Source organism: Phasianus colchicus, chromosome 2, assembly GCF_987193195.1.
Source record: "Phasianus colchicus chromosome 2, bPhaCol1.hap1.1, whole genome shotgun sequence".
Classification (NCBI taxonomy): Eukaryota; Metazoa; Chordata; class Aves; order Galliformes; family Phasianidae; genus Phasianus; species Phasianus colchicus.
Window position 1 is genome coordinate 78,870,081 of NC_143437.1, and position 19,672 is coordinate 78,889,752.

General features: G+C 35.0%; 1 protein-coding gene across 1 annotated transcript in view; it reads right to left on the bottom strand.

Moving 5' to 3' along the window:
* Nucleotides 1-395: 395 nt before the first annotated feature.
* The window catches only part of TTK (TTK protein kinase), a 34,594-nt gene continuing 15,317 nt past the window's right edge, over nucleotides 396-19,672 (bottom strand). Inside the window, exons 7-23 of the mRNA XM_031610956.2 lie at nucleotides 16,990-17,098; nucleotides 16,816-16,891; nucleotides 16,638-16,735; nucleotides 15,797-15,896; nucleotides 14,897-15,020; nucleotides 12,879-13,060; nucleotides 12,630-12,766; nucleotides 11,224-11,350; nucleotides 10,379-10,471; nucleotides 9,147-9,304; nucleotides 8,916-9,067; nucleotides 7,879-8,003; nucleotides 7,617-7,700; nucleotides 5,747-5,923; nucleotides 4,987-5,077; nucleotides 4,615-4,712; nucleotides 396-3,457 (exon numbers count right to left, since the gene is read on the bottom strand). Of these exons, the coding sequence (XP_031466816.2) occupies nucleotides 3,368-3,457; nucleotides 4,615-4,712; nucleotides 4,987-5,077; nucleotides 5,747-5,923; nucleotides 7,617-7,700; nucleotides 7,879-8,003; nucleotides 8,916-9,067; nucleotides 9,147-9,304; nucleotides 10,379-10,471; nucleotides 11,224-11,350; nucleotides 12,630-12,766; nucleotides 12,879-13,060; nucleotides 14,897-15,020; nucleotides 15,797-15,896; nucleotides 16,638-16,735; nucleotides 16,816-16,891; nucleotides 16,990-17,098 (2,021 nt within the window). The 3' untranslated portion in view covers nucleotides 396-3,367. The remainder of the gene's footprint in view (nucleotides 3,458-4,614; nucleotides 4,713-4,986; nucleotides 5,078-5,746; nucleotides 5,924-7,616; nucleotides 7,701-7,878; nucleotides 8,004-8,915; nucleotides 9,068-9,146; nucleotides 9,305-10,378; nucleotides 10,472-11,223; nucleotides 11,351-12,629; nucleotides 12,767-12,878; nucleotides 13,061-14,896; nucleotides 15,021-15,796; nucleotides 15,897-16,637; nucleotides 16,736-16,815; nucleotides 16,892-16,989; nucleotides 17,099-19,672) is intronic.

The following is a 19,672-nucleotide window of genomic DNA, read 5'->3' on the forward strand; positions in this document are numbered from 1 at the left end:
TAAAACACAATCCTCTGTGCACTAACTGCTTGGAATTTAATAGTCTTCCTTCACACCTCCTTGTTCAGCAGCACAAATAGATAATACCTTTCAAAAGCCAGGGGTGGAAAGAGGAGCCTTGAGTCCTCTGAACCACTGGGATAGCTGCTTCTCTCATTCCTTGGAGAAATATTCTGAGACCAGTTATGCAAGATAACAGCCCCTTTTTCTTCTCATGTCTTAGAAGGGTTCCATTTTGTACATTGGCACACCAAGAAAATCAGAGCCTTTGGAACTTACACATTAATCCATTTAGCCTTTGGATTACAATAATGCTTACAGAGAAGCTAGCTCAGCTGCTCAGGCAGAACAATGCTATGCTAATCCATAACTACAGAAAGATACCTTCCATGTTTATGTATTTCTTAGCATTACCTGCTGACTAAAGGCTTTTATTAGCTCATAGCATTAGATTTAGAAAAAATTATAACTATTCAAATTCATTTTTCGCAAGAATTACAAGAAAAGGATTAATGAAATATTCTTATTTACCTGTTTACTCTTCATCTAGTTACAGTACATCAGTAAAAGCTAATATAGCACTACACTATACATATGTATCCAAGGATGGTGATTGCAAACAGGCATACTGTAATCTGGTTTACAAAACCATCTTCTCCCCCTACTTTATACATGCACAATGTCCTGCAACTGTGGCCTTGAATGTAGTTGATAGTAATGCAGGATGGGCATTTTATAATCTTGAGGGAGCTCCAGCAGCAACCTCTGTTAACCAATATACAGAACATGCTTTTTGCCTTTTAAAAATTACTCATGCATAGCCATTCTGTAATTCACACGCTGAGATTCCCAAAAGAACCTGAAAAGGGGAGCAGATGATTGTTAAAAAGAAAACACATCCACCACAACAGGAACGCACTGAGGGGCAGTAAGGAACAACTGTCAGTGTAGGCAGATATTGTAATCTAGCAGTGAGGCAGGAAAGGAATATAAATAAGCAATATAAGTTGTTCAAACTTTAAATAAAAAGCATGACTAACAACCTACTGCATCTCATTAGCCCCAGTCATCTTTCCATAATCTCTCATGCTGTGTTTTTTTCATCAGTGACTGCATGAGAGAAAGGATTGCAAAAGCATGTACTCTGCAAGAAAAAAAACATGGCACACCTCCTCTGCATATTCAATATTAAGCAACAGATAAGCAAAACACTGGAAATTTTAACAGTTGTAACAGTTGAATAGTTATGCAGAAATATTTTCAAGTGTAATTCAGAGAAGTAGCTAGGAGACATTTCAATTGTTCTTCACACAGAAGGAATATTCTGTAGTGTAAAAGTTTTCTCCACAAGTTTACTTAAGCATTTTTTCCCATCTCCAGATAAAGCCAGAGAGAATGTTTCAGTTCACATGCTCTAAGTAGTTTCCTAAACTGCCTACAATATGAAAGGTACAGGATGTTAACTTATTTTTCTTTCATAGCTTCAATCTTGGCAACAAGTTTACACATAAGAGACAAGCAGGGTACAATTAACATGCACACTCATTGTGCTATAGTACAGGAACATGTTTGTAATAAATTAAATCAGAAATAACAGGATCATTGGAGGAAACAAGCCAACAATCTAAAGAATACCTACTAAGTTAAAAGAGGGCAGATGTTGAACAGCCACGGGAATACCACACACCAGAAGTGCTCTTTTTACAAGCACTTGGTACTGTCACAGCAGGATGGTCTTAACTGGCACAGGAAGATGGTGAAGGCTTGGCTTTAAAATAGGCTTGAAGCAGAGGTGTGAAAATTACATAAATCCCATTCTTCAAAATTTTCTTCTTATTACTAGGTTATTTGAAGGATTGTTTTGCTGCCACTCCATTTTTATTCCTTGAGTCATGGAAGCAAAAGCCACAGAAAGCAACTGGTAGGTATCAGTGAAACCGAATGCCCCAAAAATCAAAATACAAACGAGTTCTGTGAGATCAGGTAATCTGGAGAAAAATGCTCAGAATAGGGGTTGGTAATGTTTACATGTATGTTTACAGTGTAAGATAATTCCTCCTTAAGTGGGGCCTTTTTACAGCATTTTATCAAGCTTTTTTGATCCTGGTGAGTTATCCAAAACGAAGCACAGAACACTAAAGCTACCTTAAAGATGTTCAAATATTTTAATACTCATCTGAAGGGAAGTAAACATGAATTCTGTAATTAACATGTAGAAATCATCAAGGAAAGTTTCTCTAATAATATCTTTCCACTTTTTCTGTCACTGTTCAAAGGGCACAACACTCAACACATGAAAATTAACAAGAGCCACTTCAGCAATGAACCTAGGATCTTTATATGCATAACTTATGAAAGAAAAGGCAAAAACCACAAACTTAAAAATACTTGCTCAAGATAGAGATTCTATAAACTGACAAACTTTGTGTTTTCAAAGGAAAATATGGCAGCTGTCTTGAAGATTATTTTTTCCCCTCCCAATCTGAAACTTTTAAATATTTAAATGGCTTCCAATTAAGTAATTTTAAATTCACTCTTGCACCAGAAATATACCTCAGTGACAACAAAATCTGATCAATCCACTAATAATCATGTATAAAACCAGTCTAGCTATATTCAGTACACTTTATTTACACTGCTTAGTATTAGCTCTCTTAAAAATCCAAATTAAGTGGTTTCTGATCATCATTAATCTTGATAATTTTTCTATTTTGAAGTTTGTAAAACATACTGGATTTGCAAAGCAGTTGTATTTGTATTTTTTTTTTAATAGAACATAAGCCATTTTATTCCTATTACACTTCAAGAGTGATGCTTCCACTATGCCATTTATTAATCAGCAAAAGAGCAGAGAACTGGATGGCATTTACATGTATCTACCAGAACTGTATCTGATTGCTTACATAAGCAGAGTGCTTTTTTCCCTTAGTTTTGGACAAGCCTGGACACAAGAGGCATTTCTTTTACTTGGTAGCAGAACAGAACAACACAATGCTGTACTCACATTGTAGAGCATTCCAAAAGACTTGCAAGTTTCACATAGCCAATTTTACGATTGGTGTTTTAGAAAGCTTTTTTTTTTAATTTAGTTTTGGAGTGATAAAGAAGCTTGAAAAGTCTTGTACAAGTTTTTGCAACTCAAACTGTACAGCATTGTTAGAAAACAAAGACTATAGTAACAAACTATCTTATCCATTTTCATTTTCAATCCAAGTGGCAAGTCAGGATTTACTGTACACAGATACATATATTTTTTACATTTAGTTTTTAAAATGTGAACTTCATGCTGAGTGTCCTTTTAAAAGCTAGCAGCACTAAATACTCTTTTGAACAGACCAGTTAAGTTGCATCCCCGAACAGCAGTACATCACTTTGCTGTCCATGTTTTTTGACTCCCAGATTTGGCAAATGCTGATACGTCGAGACTTTTACCACTGTTGCATTGCTCATATAAAGTCTGAAAATGAATAAAAACATAAGTATTCATATAAGCACAGCTGTTTCACATATAGATTCAAACTTAATCTTTATAAGTGTTACCACTTGAAATAACTTCTCATTTGAAATATTAATATTACTAACTATACTAAGATTTGTCTCAGAAATCAGCAAATGAAGATGCATTTAAGATCAAGAGCTTAGTCATAGCAGCTGTAATGCAATAGTGCCTGAAAGTGCATACTGACTTAAAAGTGAGAAAAAGTAGTATTTCACAAGTTTGAAGAGAACTAATTACCAAGATTGAAATCCACATTTACTCCATTAACTGTCTCTGATGTGGAAACACCAGCATAGAAAGAGATACTTATATAAAGCTTGCTCATACTGAGTATACAAGGAAACTACATGTGAGGAAATCAGAAAAAACAGTGGCCACAAACATAGCCACATCACAATATTGTTAAAAGGATAATCTCTTCTTCACACAAGAAGTTTCAGGTTACCATTCAGAACCATGAATGGAAGAACCATCTACAGTGATATCTGACAGATCTTCAATAAGGACTATGGGTCATATTTTTGCATTAAATTATTTTAGAATCAGTTACTGCTGTTACAGAGAAGTCTGACAAAACAACAGAAGCACTGTCCACCAAAAAACCCCTAAGGTGCCAGAAGTAGGAATACCCACAGACCTGAATAGACTCCTCATGATACCTGTCTTCTTTCAGAGTGATCATGAGAGTCAAGGCTTAGTTTGTCATATCTTTAACACAGTAACAAGGAATTAGCTAGGACAAGTGGAAGATCATAGGCAGTTTCTAACTTCAGTCAGCCTAAAAGAAAAGCAGCCCACTAATGGCTGCTTTGGAGGAGACACAAAGGCCAGTCAGGATGGTGGGTATTGGAAATGAAGACATACAATACAGATATACTGGGAGCTGAATGAAAAGAAACAGGGAAAGAATAAACCAAGATAACCACCTTTTGAATCTTTCAATTCAGGAGTAGGTAGAGATCACACACACTCACAAAAGCATGACAATATGCTATGTTTTTGCAGCAGGAGTTAAAACTCCAATATATGCATCCCTTCGTCTTTCATTACCAAACATTTTACTTTATTGCAAGAACATGTGCTAAGATAGACATAGGAAAAGCCAATTTACTTACCCTAGCAGCTCTGGAAATAGAGTTGGGAGAATTTAAGCCAACAAGTTGGCCAAGGATACGCTTTACTTCCTCTGTTGCTCCTTTTGCATTTGCAACACCTAACAGTTAATTTAAAATCATTAGAGCTGTATACAGTTGTGTATAATTACCAACAAGTCTGTAAGACATAGATAAAATGTCAGTTTTGAAATTAATGGTTCAATTATTAAAAATTATAAGCTTAAGTGAAGTTTTACATATAACCTACGTGGGTACCAAACAAAACCACCTACTGCAATACTAGCAAATGTCTACATACAGAAAAAGCCTTTTGATTCCTTAAAACATAATTTAAAGTGCTATTTAACAAATATATTTTAAAAATAGACATACCTGTTTGACATTGGGTTTGAATTTGAACATAGGGATGTATCAACAACTCTGAAACGGATATTCTTTGTTTAGGATTTCTTACTAAACAGCGCTGCAATGAAAAAGAATATTTTGCTTCAAAATCAAGAGAATTAGTCTTAATTCCTAAGAATTAAAATTGAAACTACGGATATTTCAAGACCTATCAAATTAAAGCCCAAACTTCTTACTGTCAAGTCACTAACTTGAAATGACTAAAAACCCTAAACATACCAAAAGATTACCCTAATTACTCTGTGAAGATAATTGCTAAAGAAGGTAAAGTTCAATATTCTGTTTTACTCTGGCAACAACATTAGAAGTTGTTGGCTCCTGTGTTTACATCTCTTTACTTTGAAAAACTCAAAATGATATTCGAATTTGAAAGTTGGGGATAAATGTTTCTGGATTTCACTTTGTTCCCTCCTGAGCAACACAATTAGGGGTTTTATGTAAAACAAATAAGTGAAGTCCCAAATGCAGGCAAATATGCAGGATAAGAGAAGGGGCGAAGGGCACAAAAGCTACTTATTTTACTTTGAGTGGCTCAAAGAAGCTCAGTAAATTCTTAAAGCAGTCTGGCTTATTTGCTACTGAGCTGAAAATGGACTTCTTCCACAGAAACCATGAAATAGCTAGTTTTAGTCTTCTGGAATAAGGCCTGTTACTATTAGCAGAAAATATGCTTTAAATAAAGGAGTTGCAATTGTTTGAAACAAAATTAATCTTCAGGAACAATTACCTTTAGTACATCTTGAAGATCTTTCTCAGCAATATCTGGGAATTCTATTTCATAATGAGGATCAACAATAGCATACAGTTTTTTACGTGTATTTGTTATATGTTGAAATGGAGTCCTTCCATATGTCATACAATATAAAATGCATCCCAACGACCACACATCACTTTTTGGACTTATCTAAAAAGTAAAAAAAAGATTTTCTCACTTAGGAAATGGTAACTGTACAGTTCACTTAATAGTTCAGCTCTTTTACACTGGATAACATGATTGACAGTGCACTGTTACTTATTAATACTGTACTGTAATGTGACTTCCAGTAATTTTCAATAAGCAAGCTTTTTTTTTTCTTAGGTAACATTTGAAAAAGTCAACTTCAAAAACTTAAAAGCCCTTAAGCTGAATAGCAGTATTCTGATTTTGGATATATTCATAAATCCAAATAAAATATACTAAATTCAGCTCATAAGCCAGTAAGGCATCATAGGTATGCTTGTGCCCAAAGTGGGTAACTACAGTCCAGTTTTTCTAGGCTTTAAGGATTCAAGATCCAAATTCCAACCACCACTCCTCTTACTGAAGTGTTTTTAAAACAAAAAGATGAAGTCGGAGGGTATGGAGAAGTGGAAGGATGTGGAAGAGACAGATTGCACTGACTTAGCAGCACGATGGTTGGATTTTTGCTAAAATGAACTGAGAGCCAGAACAAGGCTGCTCTTCATTTACAAATTTTAAAGAATTTAAAAGGTAGAAGTTTTAAGGGCAAGACGTGTAATCTTTTAATAAATCATTTGTAAACCTGAATTTATAAAACATTGTCCTGTATCTTACAGGATTCAGGATATAACAGTGACAGACATTTTTTCTTTTCCACTGGAAGATTTAAGTCAGATCTACTTACACAGAATGCTAAAATATAGCTGTATAGCAATAGAGTAAAGAGCTCCATCAATTTCTGGAGCAGACAAAACAGATGGCTATGAGCAGCACAACAGGCAATCAAGAAAACAGCTAGGGAATGATTCCTTCAGTTGAGTCTATGGAAGACCCTGATTATAAAATTCAGATGAAATGCTGAAGTCTTGAACTACAGCACACATGTCGTTTTGGGAACACAGTGCTCATGTTAACCCTTTGATACAACAGGATATGGAGTGGTTTATCCTAAAGAGCAGCAAAAAGAGACAGAGACAAGTGATTCTCCATGTCAGAAAGTTTAAGGCTGGAAAGCAGGAAATGGAAAGAAGCCTCAGGAACTTTTATCAGGATTCTTTCAAGGAAGTCATAAAAAATGAGTCAACAAAAGCACTGGACTAAGGCCTAAGGGACAAAACATCCACAGCCAAAAATATGAAGAATTTCCAAAACAAGTTAGACTGATCTTTTAAAAAAGAAAATTTCTCTCTTTTCACTGTAAATACCATCAGTAATCTTCACTAAACAAAGCAATCAATAAAATTAGAAACCCAAACCTCAGAACACAGTGACATACTCCATAAAGTCCGATACAGATTATCACCACTGAATATCATTCATACTAATAGCACAGGAAGATTGCTTTATACCATTCCTTATGGATTGAGAGAGTTGTTTATTATTGGTTTACATTTAATACTTACTGTCTTCTATCAGCTACTTCAACTCCCTCAAGTCCGTGCACCTGTCTTACTTTCAATTTAATTCAATTCAGCACTTCTCTAAACACTCTCTGCAGAAAACAGAGTACTTAGCCTTCAAACTGCCCACCACCACCTTGGCATAGTGGGTTTTCGTTCTATTTCAGCAGAAGGTTTTGAAAAAAAACCTAAACCTTCAATTATATGCCTAAATTACATAGTATGCAGGACAACAGGGAGAAAAAAAGTCACGTTACCTTAGATTGCGATTTCCCATTTTCTCCATAGGAAGAAGACATATCTTGTATTGCTTCAGGTGGCATATAATTCATTGTGCCAACCTGGTAAAAATATTCAATGAAGCATGTACTTAATAAGTAGTTTGATTTTTTGTCTCAAAGTACAGAAAAGCATATAGGAAATCAGTACAGTACTCATTCAAGTTGTGAGATTAACATAATCAACAAGTAACTACAACATTTTACTGAAAGCTATACATCAATTTTCCAGAATTGTCACCTGTGAATCTTTAACGATGCTTGTCACATCTGGCTGCATTTGGTTTGCAATGCCAAAGTCAATCAGTTTTAACATTCCATCAACTATCAGAAAGTTCGCTGGTTTAAGATCACTGTGAACAATGCCTGTAAAACAGTTTCAAGTCAATCCAAGCTGTTACTTAAGTGCATTCATTGCTCAGTTACCTGACCATTGTACAGAGAGAACACGCAGATTGCTTGTTTGGTGATAACTAAATTATTCTTTGTAGATTTCATTTAAAGTGTTTCTTTTTTTTTCCCCCCCAATAGGCAATTAGACTTGCATAATAAGTTCATAGTTTGAAGTACCAGAATCTTCAGTAACCCTGAAATATCTCTATGAATCTTAAGTTGAATAGTTTCTCTCAATAAAGGAGAGATCTAGGGGATATAGACCCATGCTGTAGGTGCATAGACATTCACTCAAAACACAGTCAACATTCAGCTTCAGATTCCCAAGTTTTCCTCTGCTTGCTTTATAAACTATGAGTTTAGTCATTCTATTTCACATAATCAACTAATTATTCTTTATTTTTTCAATCTTCACCATGTTACACAGAAATAGAATACGGATACATGCATTTCAGTTACATGGGTAAGAATGAAAGGAAGCCTCATGAAATACAAGCAGTGAAAAAGGTTAATCAAGTAAAGACGACAGATCTGTGCAGAAGCAAAAGTAGTCAACATTTCTTTGGAGAGGACAAGTGGTTTTAATGGGAATTTTATGGAAAACAAGCAGCTCCAGAAGTCTACAGTGTAGTTCATTACAGAAATCGTTTCCTAGCTGTTGCAAGGAAATAGAAAACGCTATAGAACAGTGATACTTGTTGATCTGAGTCAAAAGAGTCTACTTCAATAAAGATATACTTGCTTTTGTTTCATTGTCACAATACAGTAAATACCACCCTCAAAGATCACTAGGCCTACACCAAAACTGAAAGCAGTATCACCTCCAAAATTCAACACACCATATGTCTAATAACTATACGAATACCAAGAATTACTTAAGAGTACCGTGTTCATGGATTGTGTGAACAGCTTCCAACATATTTTTCCAATAGCTCTTCCGTTCCAATGGATCAATATTCTTTTTCTTTTTCAGCCAGCTATTGAGATCAATGTTTCCACACTCCATTACCATGTAGATATGCTGATCAGTAATTTCACTAAAACAAAATAAATGTTAAAATTCAAGGCAGCTTTATTAAATCAATACTGCATGATATGAATAGTAAATTTACTCACTAGCTATAAAGACGGATTATCTTATCACTATGCTCTTGTAGTTTACTCAAATGAGCAATTTCATTCTTATAGCTTTCAACAGTCTGCTGATCAGCTTCTTCTAGATTCACATACTTGACTGCATACAGCTGCTTCTTTTCATTCAGTACTTGAAACACCTGAAAAAACAGTTAATTCCATCTTAAGTCCAATTTATTTCATGGTCCTCCATTTCACCACAGCCAGAGTTTAAAATGAAAGACGTACCTTTCAAAAAGGAAGAAGCACAGTAAATTTACAGAAGTTCCTGTTTGCTGAAATTAAGGTTTTATCAAAACTCATTGGTTACAACAGAAACAGGTGGGAGAAGAAGAGGCTCAGAAGGAATCTCAATGTCTATAAATACCTGAAAGTAGGATGCTGAGAGAATGGAATCAGGCTCTTTTCAGTGGTACCCAGATACAGGAGAAGAGAACAGGCACAAACTGAAACACAGGAGGTTCCCTCTCTACATCAGCAAGCATTTCTTTGCTGTACAAGTGACAGAGCTCTGGCACAGGTTGCCTAGGAAGGCTATGCAGTCTGCTCCTTGGAGATTTTCAAAAGCCAACTGGACATGGTCCTGGGCACTCTGCATGAGTAGGGGTTGGACCAGATGACATCCAAAAATCCCTAACAATCTTCGCTTATTTTGGAGAATTCTGTGATACCAGGAATTTTAAGACTCTTCATCTTAAAGATGATCTTCAGGAATATAAAATAGTCTACCTTAAGGCCTATGTAGAAAGCAAAACAAGAAAGCAGGCTGCCACCACCATTTACTAATCTAAGAGAAGATAGCTGAGCAATTGCTTTCTTATTTCTGTAGCTTCTGTTGTTTTTGAAGCAAATGCATTCAGTGTAATTGTTTGTTTTCTTTATTTCAACACGTTGCTTTATTCACCCACTGTTTTGACTTTCTCTCTCCACTGAAATCAATACTTGTTTAACATTCTGAAATAGCAATGACACAAAATATAATTCAGGGAACTCAGAACTCTGAAAAATAACACTGTAACAAATCTAATCTGTGTGCTATTCTTCTTTGCATCCACGAGAGAAAGTGTAAGCTTGGCCCTAAAATTTTGTTTCAGTTTCTTTGTGTCAGCCAAACACAGGTCAAGCAGTATTAGATAACTACAGTATATGTACTTATGCTAAATACCGCTGTGTAAGTGAGTGACTCCATCTAAAAGGCTAATACAGCATCTTACCTTGCTTGAGCCTCCACTACCTATTTGCTTTAATATTGTATAAACTCTTCCTTTAATAGCAATGCATTCATTTGAAGGTATAGAAGCTGAAACCTGCGTAAATACAGAAAAAAATAAAAGAAAGTAACTATTGGTACACATGCATCAGAACGTGGAGGAGCTCTACTTTTATTAACATTATTTGTCTTGATTTTTCTGAACAAGGCAAAGCATACAAAAGAAACCTCAAATATGTTCGCCTACTAAAAGCAAAAGACCCCCACAGCATAACTTGTATAACGATCATCACAAGTTTACTAAGCAGCACCATTTCATAAGCTTGTCCATCAACACATTGAACACGGGCCTTGAAAAAGCCTTACAAAACATTGTAGAGATTGCAGAATAGAGGTCATATTACTTCCTGTGCTCCTAAAAATAAATGCAATTACCTATGCTCAGTTGAGTAATTCCAACAAAATTTACTATTTAAGCCCACCACAGTTGCATAACTATTCTATTTTGTTTCACATTTTTATTTCAAATCATTCAATCTAACCAGGATTACGTGTGCAGAAATACATGCAGTGAAAATATATTAAATATCAGTTCTCCACTGCAATTTACAGGAAAGTAGAGCCTAAACTCTGCCTTAAAGTCTCACATAATTCAAATTAGTGAATAGATCTAATACAGAATAAAATGTTTATTCTGCAATTAACTAAGAGACTCTGTTTTCCCTTACTTATTCCACAAATATGAGTAACAACTTTAAATTAAAAATATATCTAATACACATATTTCCCCTAAAGAACTCTCTAATGAAAACATGCTAAAAATGGTAGTTGACAGCTTAAAATTGTTACCTGCAAGCCCATTTGATTTTGAAATGTAGTTGCTGGAGTAGGTGGTAGAAAATATGGAAGCTGACTGTAGGGAGTAGAAATTTGATATCCTGGTGAAAAGTTGTTTCTTACAATTGGTGTTCTGAAACTAAAGGAAATCATCGTTAAGAATATCTGCATTTAGTTGACTTCTTTTAAAACGAAGTTTCCTAAAATAAAATCTTCATTCCTTCCTGAAAGTTAAACCCCATCAGCAAACGTTCAAATCCCTGCTGTATTCAACAATTTGCATTAAGATCTCTTCCACTTTGACTTAGAAGTCTTTAGATCTACAGAATAACTATAACAGAGAAAATATTTCTTTAAAACAGAAGCAAACTAACTTCCCTTCTTCAGGCACCAGCTGGCACTCATAAGCTGGAAAGTGAAAGCACCATAAAAATAGAAGGGCAGCTCATAAGACAAGGCAAGCTACAGTTATTTCTAAGCTTACTATTCTTTGTTCAGAACATTTATGGATGAAATGTTTGGTTTTTTACTGAAAGTGAACATATTGAGACTTCAAGATAAACATGAGTTCTTGAGAATGTTATCTACACTGCATATGAGCATAAAGTAGAACATATTTAAGTAAATTAAAGATTGCAATAAATCCTTTATATCTTATGATTTGTCCCCTTGATATGTCTACCACATATTTAGTTACATTAACAAACACATTTTCCCCCCTGTTGTTTCATTCATTAATGGCACAGGATGAATCATGGCTTACAAATAAGTATTTAAAGAAAAACTTGAGCGTTACACAGATGGCACCAGGCTGCTTGAACCCTGCACTGAATGAAAAGCTATTAGCTTCTCAAACTCTAAGCAGGTTCTTGCAATATTAATTTAGTGATTCAGAAATGTAAGTCATTCCATTTTTTAATTAATCTGGGCTAAAACACCACTAGTAATAATCTGAGTGTTTAATCTGCAAACATCATAACTGGAAAACAATTTTATACACTTGTCACTTTACTCTCAACAAAATGAGTACTAAATTTTCCAATCCTTCAATATAGTCAAAGCACAGCTCTCACTGATCACATAATTACTTAACAATTACACATACTTCCCATCTTCACTATGTATCCTGTAAAACAAATATGATTTTCAGAAGTTTCTAAGATGTCAAAAGGTGGAAGAAGCAAACAATCTGCTTGCAAACCACTTTTTTTTTTTTAAAATTAACCTATACCATGAGATGGCATGCTTCACTCACTACAAACATTCCAACTCAACATAAAACACTGGAAGCAGTCAAGAATTTTTTTGCTATCTGAACAGAAGAGCTTAAAAATTAAAACCCCTGTTAAAAAAATCACTGAAGTAGTTCCAGAGACCAAGTGCTGTCCATGACCGTGCAATTGAATGACATAGCTTACCACTCCATGTAATCTGTACATGCAGAGCTTGGTGTTCCACAAACATACAATAGCTCATTTTTCTTTGAAACTGCATCTGGTGGTGATAGTCTTCTTGAAATGGGATGACCAGATTGCTCAAGACTTGACCGCTTTCCCTAAAGAGAGTAAACATTATTCCACACAAGAAGCCACCATTAAGAAATCATTTTTCACAACATGTCAAAGTAGCTTCAGGTAGCAAACCATCACATATTCCTGTCACTTCACCTCTCTATAGCAGTTTTGCTGCATAACTTCTTGACTTGGCCATTTTTTTCTGGAGTTAACACAGTTCAGTTTCATCTGATCAAAATGCTTTCTATAGCTTTCAGCTGAATTGGATTGCTGCTGTTGACTTTCCATGCTCCTTGGCTCTGGTATCTTCAGCTCTTGATACTGCAGTTTATTTTCTGAATAAATCAGATAATTAAAAATACTCAGTATTTTTAATAATAATAAATATAATAATATTCAGTACTTTAAACAGTTTCTGGTAATTCACCTCAATTTCTAGATATCTTTCCCCCTCATTTTCTACATCAGAATAAATGAGAATCATTAATTTACTGGAATCTTACTTCTTTTACAGAAAGTGTCACTCACAAGATATTAGTGTAATCTTCAGGGTTAATATTCAGCTCAGCATAGTAACATGGCAACTTCTTTTAAAAAGTTATAGTATTATTATAATAGTAACACAAATGCCCTGCATGTGGGCAAAGAGAATATTTGTAAGACCATATTCAGTCGCACCATAACACCCAGGGACATCCTGAGCAGGTTTATAAACATTTAGGATAAGCTTGCTGCAATACTTCACATCAGAAGTCTGCTACCTGTAGCAACAGGCAATCTATAATCCAATGTAATTACTGAAGACAAAGGCATAAGACAATAAGGTTGCTCAGTCAGATGGTTCCTTTTTCAGAGTTAACAGGACAAACTGCAGAAGAGGCTGCAAATAGCTTAAGAGTGTTCCTCCAACTGCTTGTGCAGATTCATGTAATTAGAAAGTATATGCTAAATAGAAGTTGGATGCAATTTTAAAAGACAAAAAAAAACAGTACTTCCTTTGGAAGCTTAAATAAAACACTAACAGGCAAAGTATGACCTGAAACCCAAACCGTTCACATGCAAACTAATGGGTAAGGTTCAGTGGTGAGGGTAGTTTTGGTTTGTGTTCTTTTATTTAAGTTAGTTGGAGGGGAGGGGCTAAAGTTGAAAAATTGTTCAGATTAAGTTTTCCTCTTCCTTATACAGGTAGGTATATGCATAATCCTAGATCCAACCAGTGTAGGGTTACTAGACCTTTTCACTCACTTTTGTCAGAGTCATTATTAGCATCCTTCCAAGCTTTACTATCCTAAAATACTTGATACAAGTCTGAGTTTTTTCTGAACTGTTATAAACACTAAGAGGCTTTTTCTCATACTTCTTGTTCTATGTTGTGAGGTAAATCAGGGAATGGTCAGACCCCACGCAATACCTACTTTCTCATACAAATATATAAAGAGGAAAGAAAGTAGGAAGTGCTAAATACAATGGATGATGTGGGTGTGCTATATCCACCAAGAACTGAGGGAGCTTTGGACTTTATTTTCACCCAGAACAGAAGACAGAATTGCAGTGATCTTTTAAAGCTTACTTCAGATGAAGCATCTTAGAATAAATTTTAAACACAAGAAATTAGAGCTATTGCACCTATATGGCCAACTACAAGCATATACAAGGAAAGCAAACTAGTATAATTTGAGTGCCAAAAATAAAGCCTAAACAGACAACACTCCACGAATATTCTAATCCACAGTTGAAATTGCTGTCAGTCAGCATACACTTTTCCTGTATAAAGTATCACTTCTGCTGGCAGCATTTTTCCATGCTCAGGCTGGCAAGTCTTAATATGAAACCCTATATTGATGCTATTTCAATACCTATTTACATTATTTTTATAATAAAATTAGATATATAGAGAATTAGCAGAATACATTTCATTGGACATTTTATTTCAAGCCCAATCATCCACACACAGGATGGACATATTTCTGAACAGTTATTGCAGTTCTTTTTCAGCACTTCTACAGGCACCACTCAGAACTCATACTTTAATTGCTCTCAGACTCCAAGCAGATCCTTTTCTCCACTTTTGAAGAACGTTTTCTTTAGCAGTCCACATTTACAATACAGAACAGCAATTTTTCAATACTTATTCTATTTCAACATCCTAGAACATTACATTAATAAGTTACCTTCTCTTTTCATCACAAGACTTGTATCTATTTTGTTTTTCAGAGTGACAGCTGAATTGGTAGCCATTTCTAAGCTGTTCTCATCCAACATCTGTAGCTGCACAGAATTTTTTTCTTGTAATACCTAAGAAAACAGAAAGCATGTTAAATGGTTCACAGAATCACAGAATCACAGAATCGTAGGGGTTGGAAGGGACCTCCAGAGATCATCGAGTCCAACCCCCCTGCCAAAGCAGGATCCCTACACCAGGTAAGGTTCCTAAGTATAGTGCCCAAAAGACACTTCCATCTGATACAAAATGACCAGCATACCATAGAACAAATAAATTTCAGAAAATAGTACAGGATACACAGAAAGATTACTGATTCTGCTTTTAAATCCATTAATACACTCAATTGCCATCACACAATTTGTTTAACAAAGACCTAAATGTTTTCTTTCTGGAAAGACAAGACAAAAATGCAAGACGTAGCTCAAAATTATACTCCATCAAAAGCCATGATTTATAGCTCCATAAATCATTTAATAGACTTCACTGAATTAACATCATGGAAATACGAGTTTTATCTTGGGAAGTATTCTGACTACAGCTGAAAGAGTCATGTAGTCAAGATGCAATCTCATTTCCTATTTATAAATTATATGATGGATTTTTAAATCCTCCTCACCCTGTGCTCTTCCTCCCATCAGATTTACAGAGAGCTTTTTCTTAACACCTGATTACACTTAATGCTTTTCAATTCTGAAAGGTACAATGAATGTTTTTGTTCACAACTGATTGCTTAACAGAAAAATCCTACTGTATTACTTAACCAGACTTGAAGTGTTATCATTTTTTCTAACAACATCAGACATCCAGCTAGGGTTCATTCTGTCCATCTGAAAAATATTTATATTACCTTTGAGTCTGCCAGGTCACATGAATCATTCTCACTAAGTTTTGGTTCAGAGAGTGGAAAAGGCGGAATCAAGGCTGTACATTTGGTGCCAGATGTTTGCCTATTGAAATAATACTGTTAATTGTATAACATGCAAACATAACAATTGTATTTCGTGAGACAGATGAAAACAGTTGCGTGAAGTTCAAAAACCATAGGAAAATGGGTCCACTGATAGCCAGGTGAGAAACAATACAGAAGTCTTGCCACTACAATCTCATGAAGTGACAGATAGCTGATTGGTTGTCTTCTACTGCAAACGGTAATAAAGTACAGCTAGAAAACAATAGGCTTCAAAGTAAATTTCAAGCTCTGGGACACTCATAACAACATGGTGTTTAAGTTGGCAGATCCTTCTACTGCTGAGCAGTTACAAGAAAATGAGCATAATCACTTCCATAATAGAACAACTAACATATGCATCAGTAAATCTCCATTGTTACAAAAAAATTATAACAGTACAGCTAGAAGAGATTTTAAAAACACTTTGGAAAAAAAGACAATTTTTGGAACTAGAATTTTTAAATCTCAAGTAATTTTCAACAGAAATCATTTTTGTTTTAGTCTCTGCCTCTGTTGAGGCTATTGATTTGCTAGAATAAGAAATTGATCCATGTTGCTATACAATCTCAGTATTATGTTAGGAAGATGTTTAATAACTATCATAATTACAACTATTTGCCAATCTTTAATTTTTAACACTGTTAACACCTTATATTCCCACCATCTTATAAGAAAAACTATCCCCATTGAAAAGGAGAACGGAAACCTGTTGCGTTGCAATAAAACCAAGCAACTATACCTTTTCATAACACTAGCTGTAAGAGGGACATCCATCTTCTGCACCACATCATCAAAATCAGTTACTAGTTTAACAGGAATCCTCCCAAAAGGGCAGGCCTAAGAGTAAATCACAAGTTATCAAATGCATAAAGTATTAAAATTTTAATATTTTGAAAGAAAAAAAATTTATGTTATACCTGGTTAGATTTGTTTAGTGGTCTTAATGGATTGTGGAAGTTAACTATAGAATCAAGTTCTTGTGATTTCTCTTCCCTGAAGGCAAAATAAGTAAATAAATAAATAAAGCACAGTAGCATACAGCTTTCTTTCGTAAACGTTTTAAGAAATTAAATAAGAAGTAAAGCCATTACCCAAGAAGTACTTTAGCAACAGCAGAAGAATTTTCAGTAGAATCATTCCTTTTAATATTTCTCTGATTTCCAACTATGCTCTGAAGTCCGGACTCTTGTATACTTGATACTGTAGGTAAATTAGAATTATTCAGACAGTACAACAGATTGCATTTCTAAAGAAAAGCATTTGTAATGATTTAGAAAGAAATACATACATTTGCAGTAATCTAATATCAATATATACTAATATCATTATTTCCTATAAATCTAGGCATACATTTTATACAACTTTAAAAGATTTACAGCCAGAGAGAGATATCTAGAACAGGCACAAAGCGACATGCAACAGCTAAAACATTAGCTGCTTGATTTCTGCAAAGCTATAACTATAAACTACTTTAAAACAAAGGGAGATTCAACATATTCGAAGACTATCCAAGCAATTTAACTTTTCACTCAAAATCCTCAGTCACTGTGCAGAAGGAAAAGACCATGCAAAGAAAATACTTAAACAATGGTTTAAGTAGCATGACAAAGAATGAGGAAGAAACAGCAGCTTTCAGGACAAGTCCATTTTCTATATCTCCTCTCTGAAAGTAAGCCTTCACTCCAAAACAGCATTACATGAAGAACGAATGAAGCTTGTCCTACATGGACTCATCTGGAAATTTAGAACTGTTCAAATTTGGACTCTGTTTATTCCACACGCACATCTAAATAACCACAATAAATCCTAAATTAAGCACCAAAACCCAGCTTGTCCCAGAGTTACTACCTCAAAGGTACAACAGCATAGATAAACAAATTTCCTGCTACTACTACAGAGACTCAGTAACTTGCTACCAAAGACTGTTTGTTGGACCCTTCTCATTTACATGCTAACATCACACATACAAGAGTACTCATATTTCATACCAGGCAAATTAAACTGAATTAGACAAAGTAATTAGCTGGGTCTAAGTTAACTACCTGATTTTGCTCAGGGCAAATTTGAGAGTGCTCTTAGAAGCTGCGTTCTACTACTGCAACTTCACAAAATATACAGAACCCAAAAGCAACAGTTTCAATAGCCCTATCTCAAACTCAACAGAGAATCTCACTCTGTCATGGAGGACTTGGCAAAAGTTATCTGAAGTCGTACATTAACCTTAGAACAAAAGTGTAAAGCCAATTTCTGCTGAACACTGCACTGAACATTCCCATCATCCAAACTATTTTGTGTTTAGCTGAAAAATAGAAGGGAAGGTAACTCCTCAGGGATGAACAAATTATCACAAGAAGTCTGAACATATGAAGGTATCAGTAACTTTCTGTGCAGGCAGTGCATAACTGTGCTATAATATAGAACGAAGATTAACTCTCCATTTAGGGAACACTGAAGTATGAGCTGTTTTAAGAGCTTTAGGTGAATATTAAACCCAACTTCAGGTTTATTACCCTGATGAGACTCTTTGAAATTACCATCTGATTAGTCAGATAAACAGCTAAGCTGAACTACAACACAAGATCATTAAAAATAAAAAAGAAATACGCACTACAGAATATGCATTAAACTATTATGGGAAGATCTTCCTCATCGTGTAGACCTTGTTTTCCATCATTATAGGGAATTACTGCCTGACCAAACAGAATTCATGGTTATCCACTACCTTCCAAGAAACCCAAGTTTAAGGGTTTTATTTTTTACCTACTATTTTGCCTAACATTTAAGTTCTAGAGCAATTCATTAAAGTTAACTCATTTCTACTTCACACCCTCCCATGTCACTTTGTCTTTAGCCAGCAGAAGCTATACTTTCAGCAGATGAACACAGACATTTTAGCTATTTCTAGAGTTTTTTGTAAACTGCTCAGGTCAACATATTTTGAACTATTTGACGAAGTAGTATAAGTACTTCAACATACACTTAAACACTGAGAATAGCTTTGAATCGTCAGTTGACCAATCCAGTATCATCATTCCCATACTCCCACAAACATCTCCCATGCTTTTTTTCCCCTGTATTTCATGCCCAGGTTTACCATTGGACTCTCACATTCAGATGATCTACAATACTTTAATTTCTTCTTGGTTTGAGACAGCTTCTCTCTTGTCCTATTCAGAACGTATGTTTTTTTCCAAATTATCCCCAGTATGTCAGATATTTATATTGTCATCCACAAAAGAAGGGGAGGGGGAATTAAACCAAAAGCTTCTAGACTTGCTGAGGTTTTTATGTTTGCATCATTACTCTACAACTGCATGCAACTCTTGTCAAAAGCTTTCTGAACAATCTTTTCATATGTGAAGAAATGCATTACACAGCATTACTATCTTTAAATAAGTTTCAAAAAGCAGCTCTTTTAGCAAGAATATTAAATAGACAAGTCTTAAATGTCTATAGATTGAGAGATAAGCCTTTATATTGCTCCAGAAGTAAAAACCAAAGCTCAGTAATTTAAACCCTCTACATTGCTGCATTTCTAGTGCATTACTGCTCTTTAAAACTTTTATCTTTAAATAGTTGCACTGAAATGCAGCATTTTTCAAGCACTTACTGTTACAAATTAACATGAACTAAAACTAGATGAGCCCATTCTTCCCCCGAATTCATTGATTCCTAAGTGGCAGATAAGCCTTTTGCACATATTCTTTCACAGGTATACTTTAAAGATTTGCAGTAGGTAAAGCAAACTCTATCAAATACAAATTGCACTCTCCA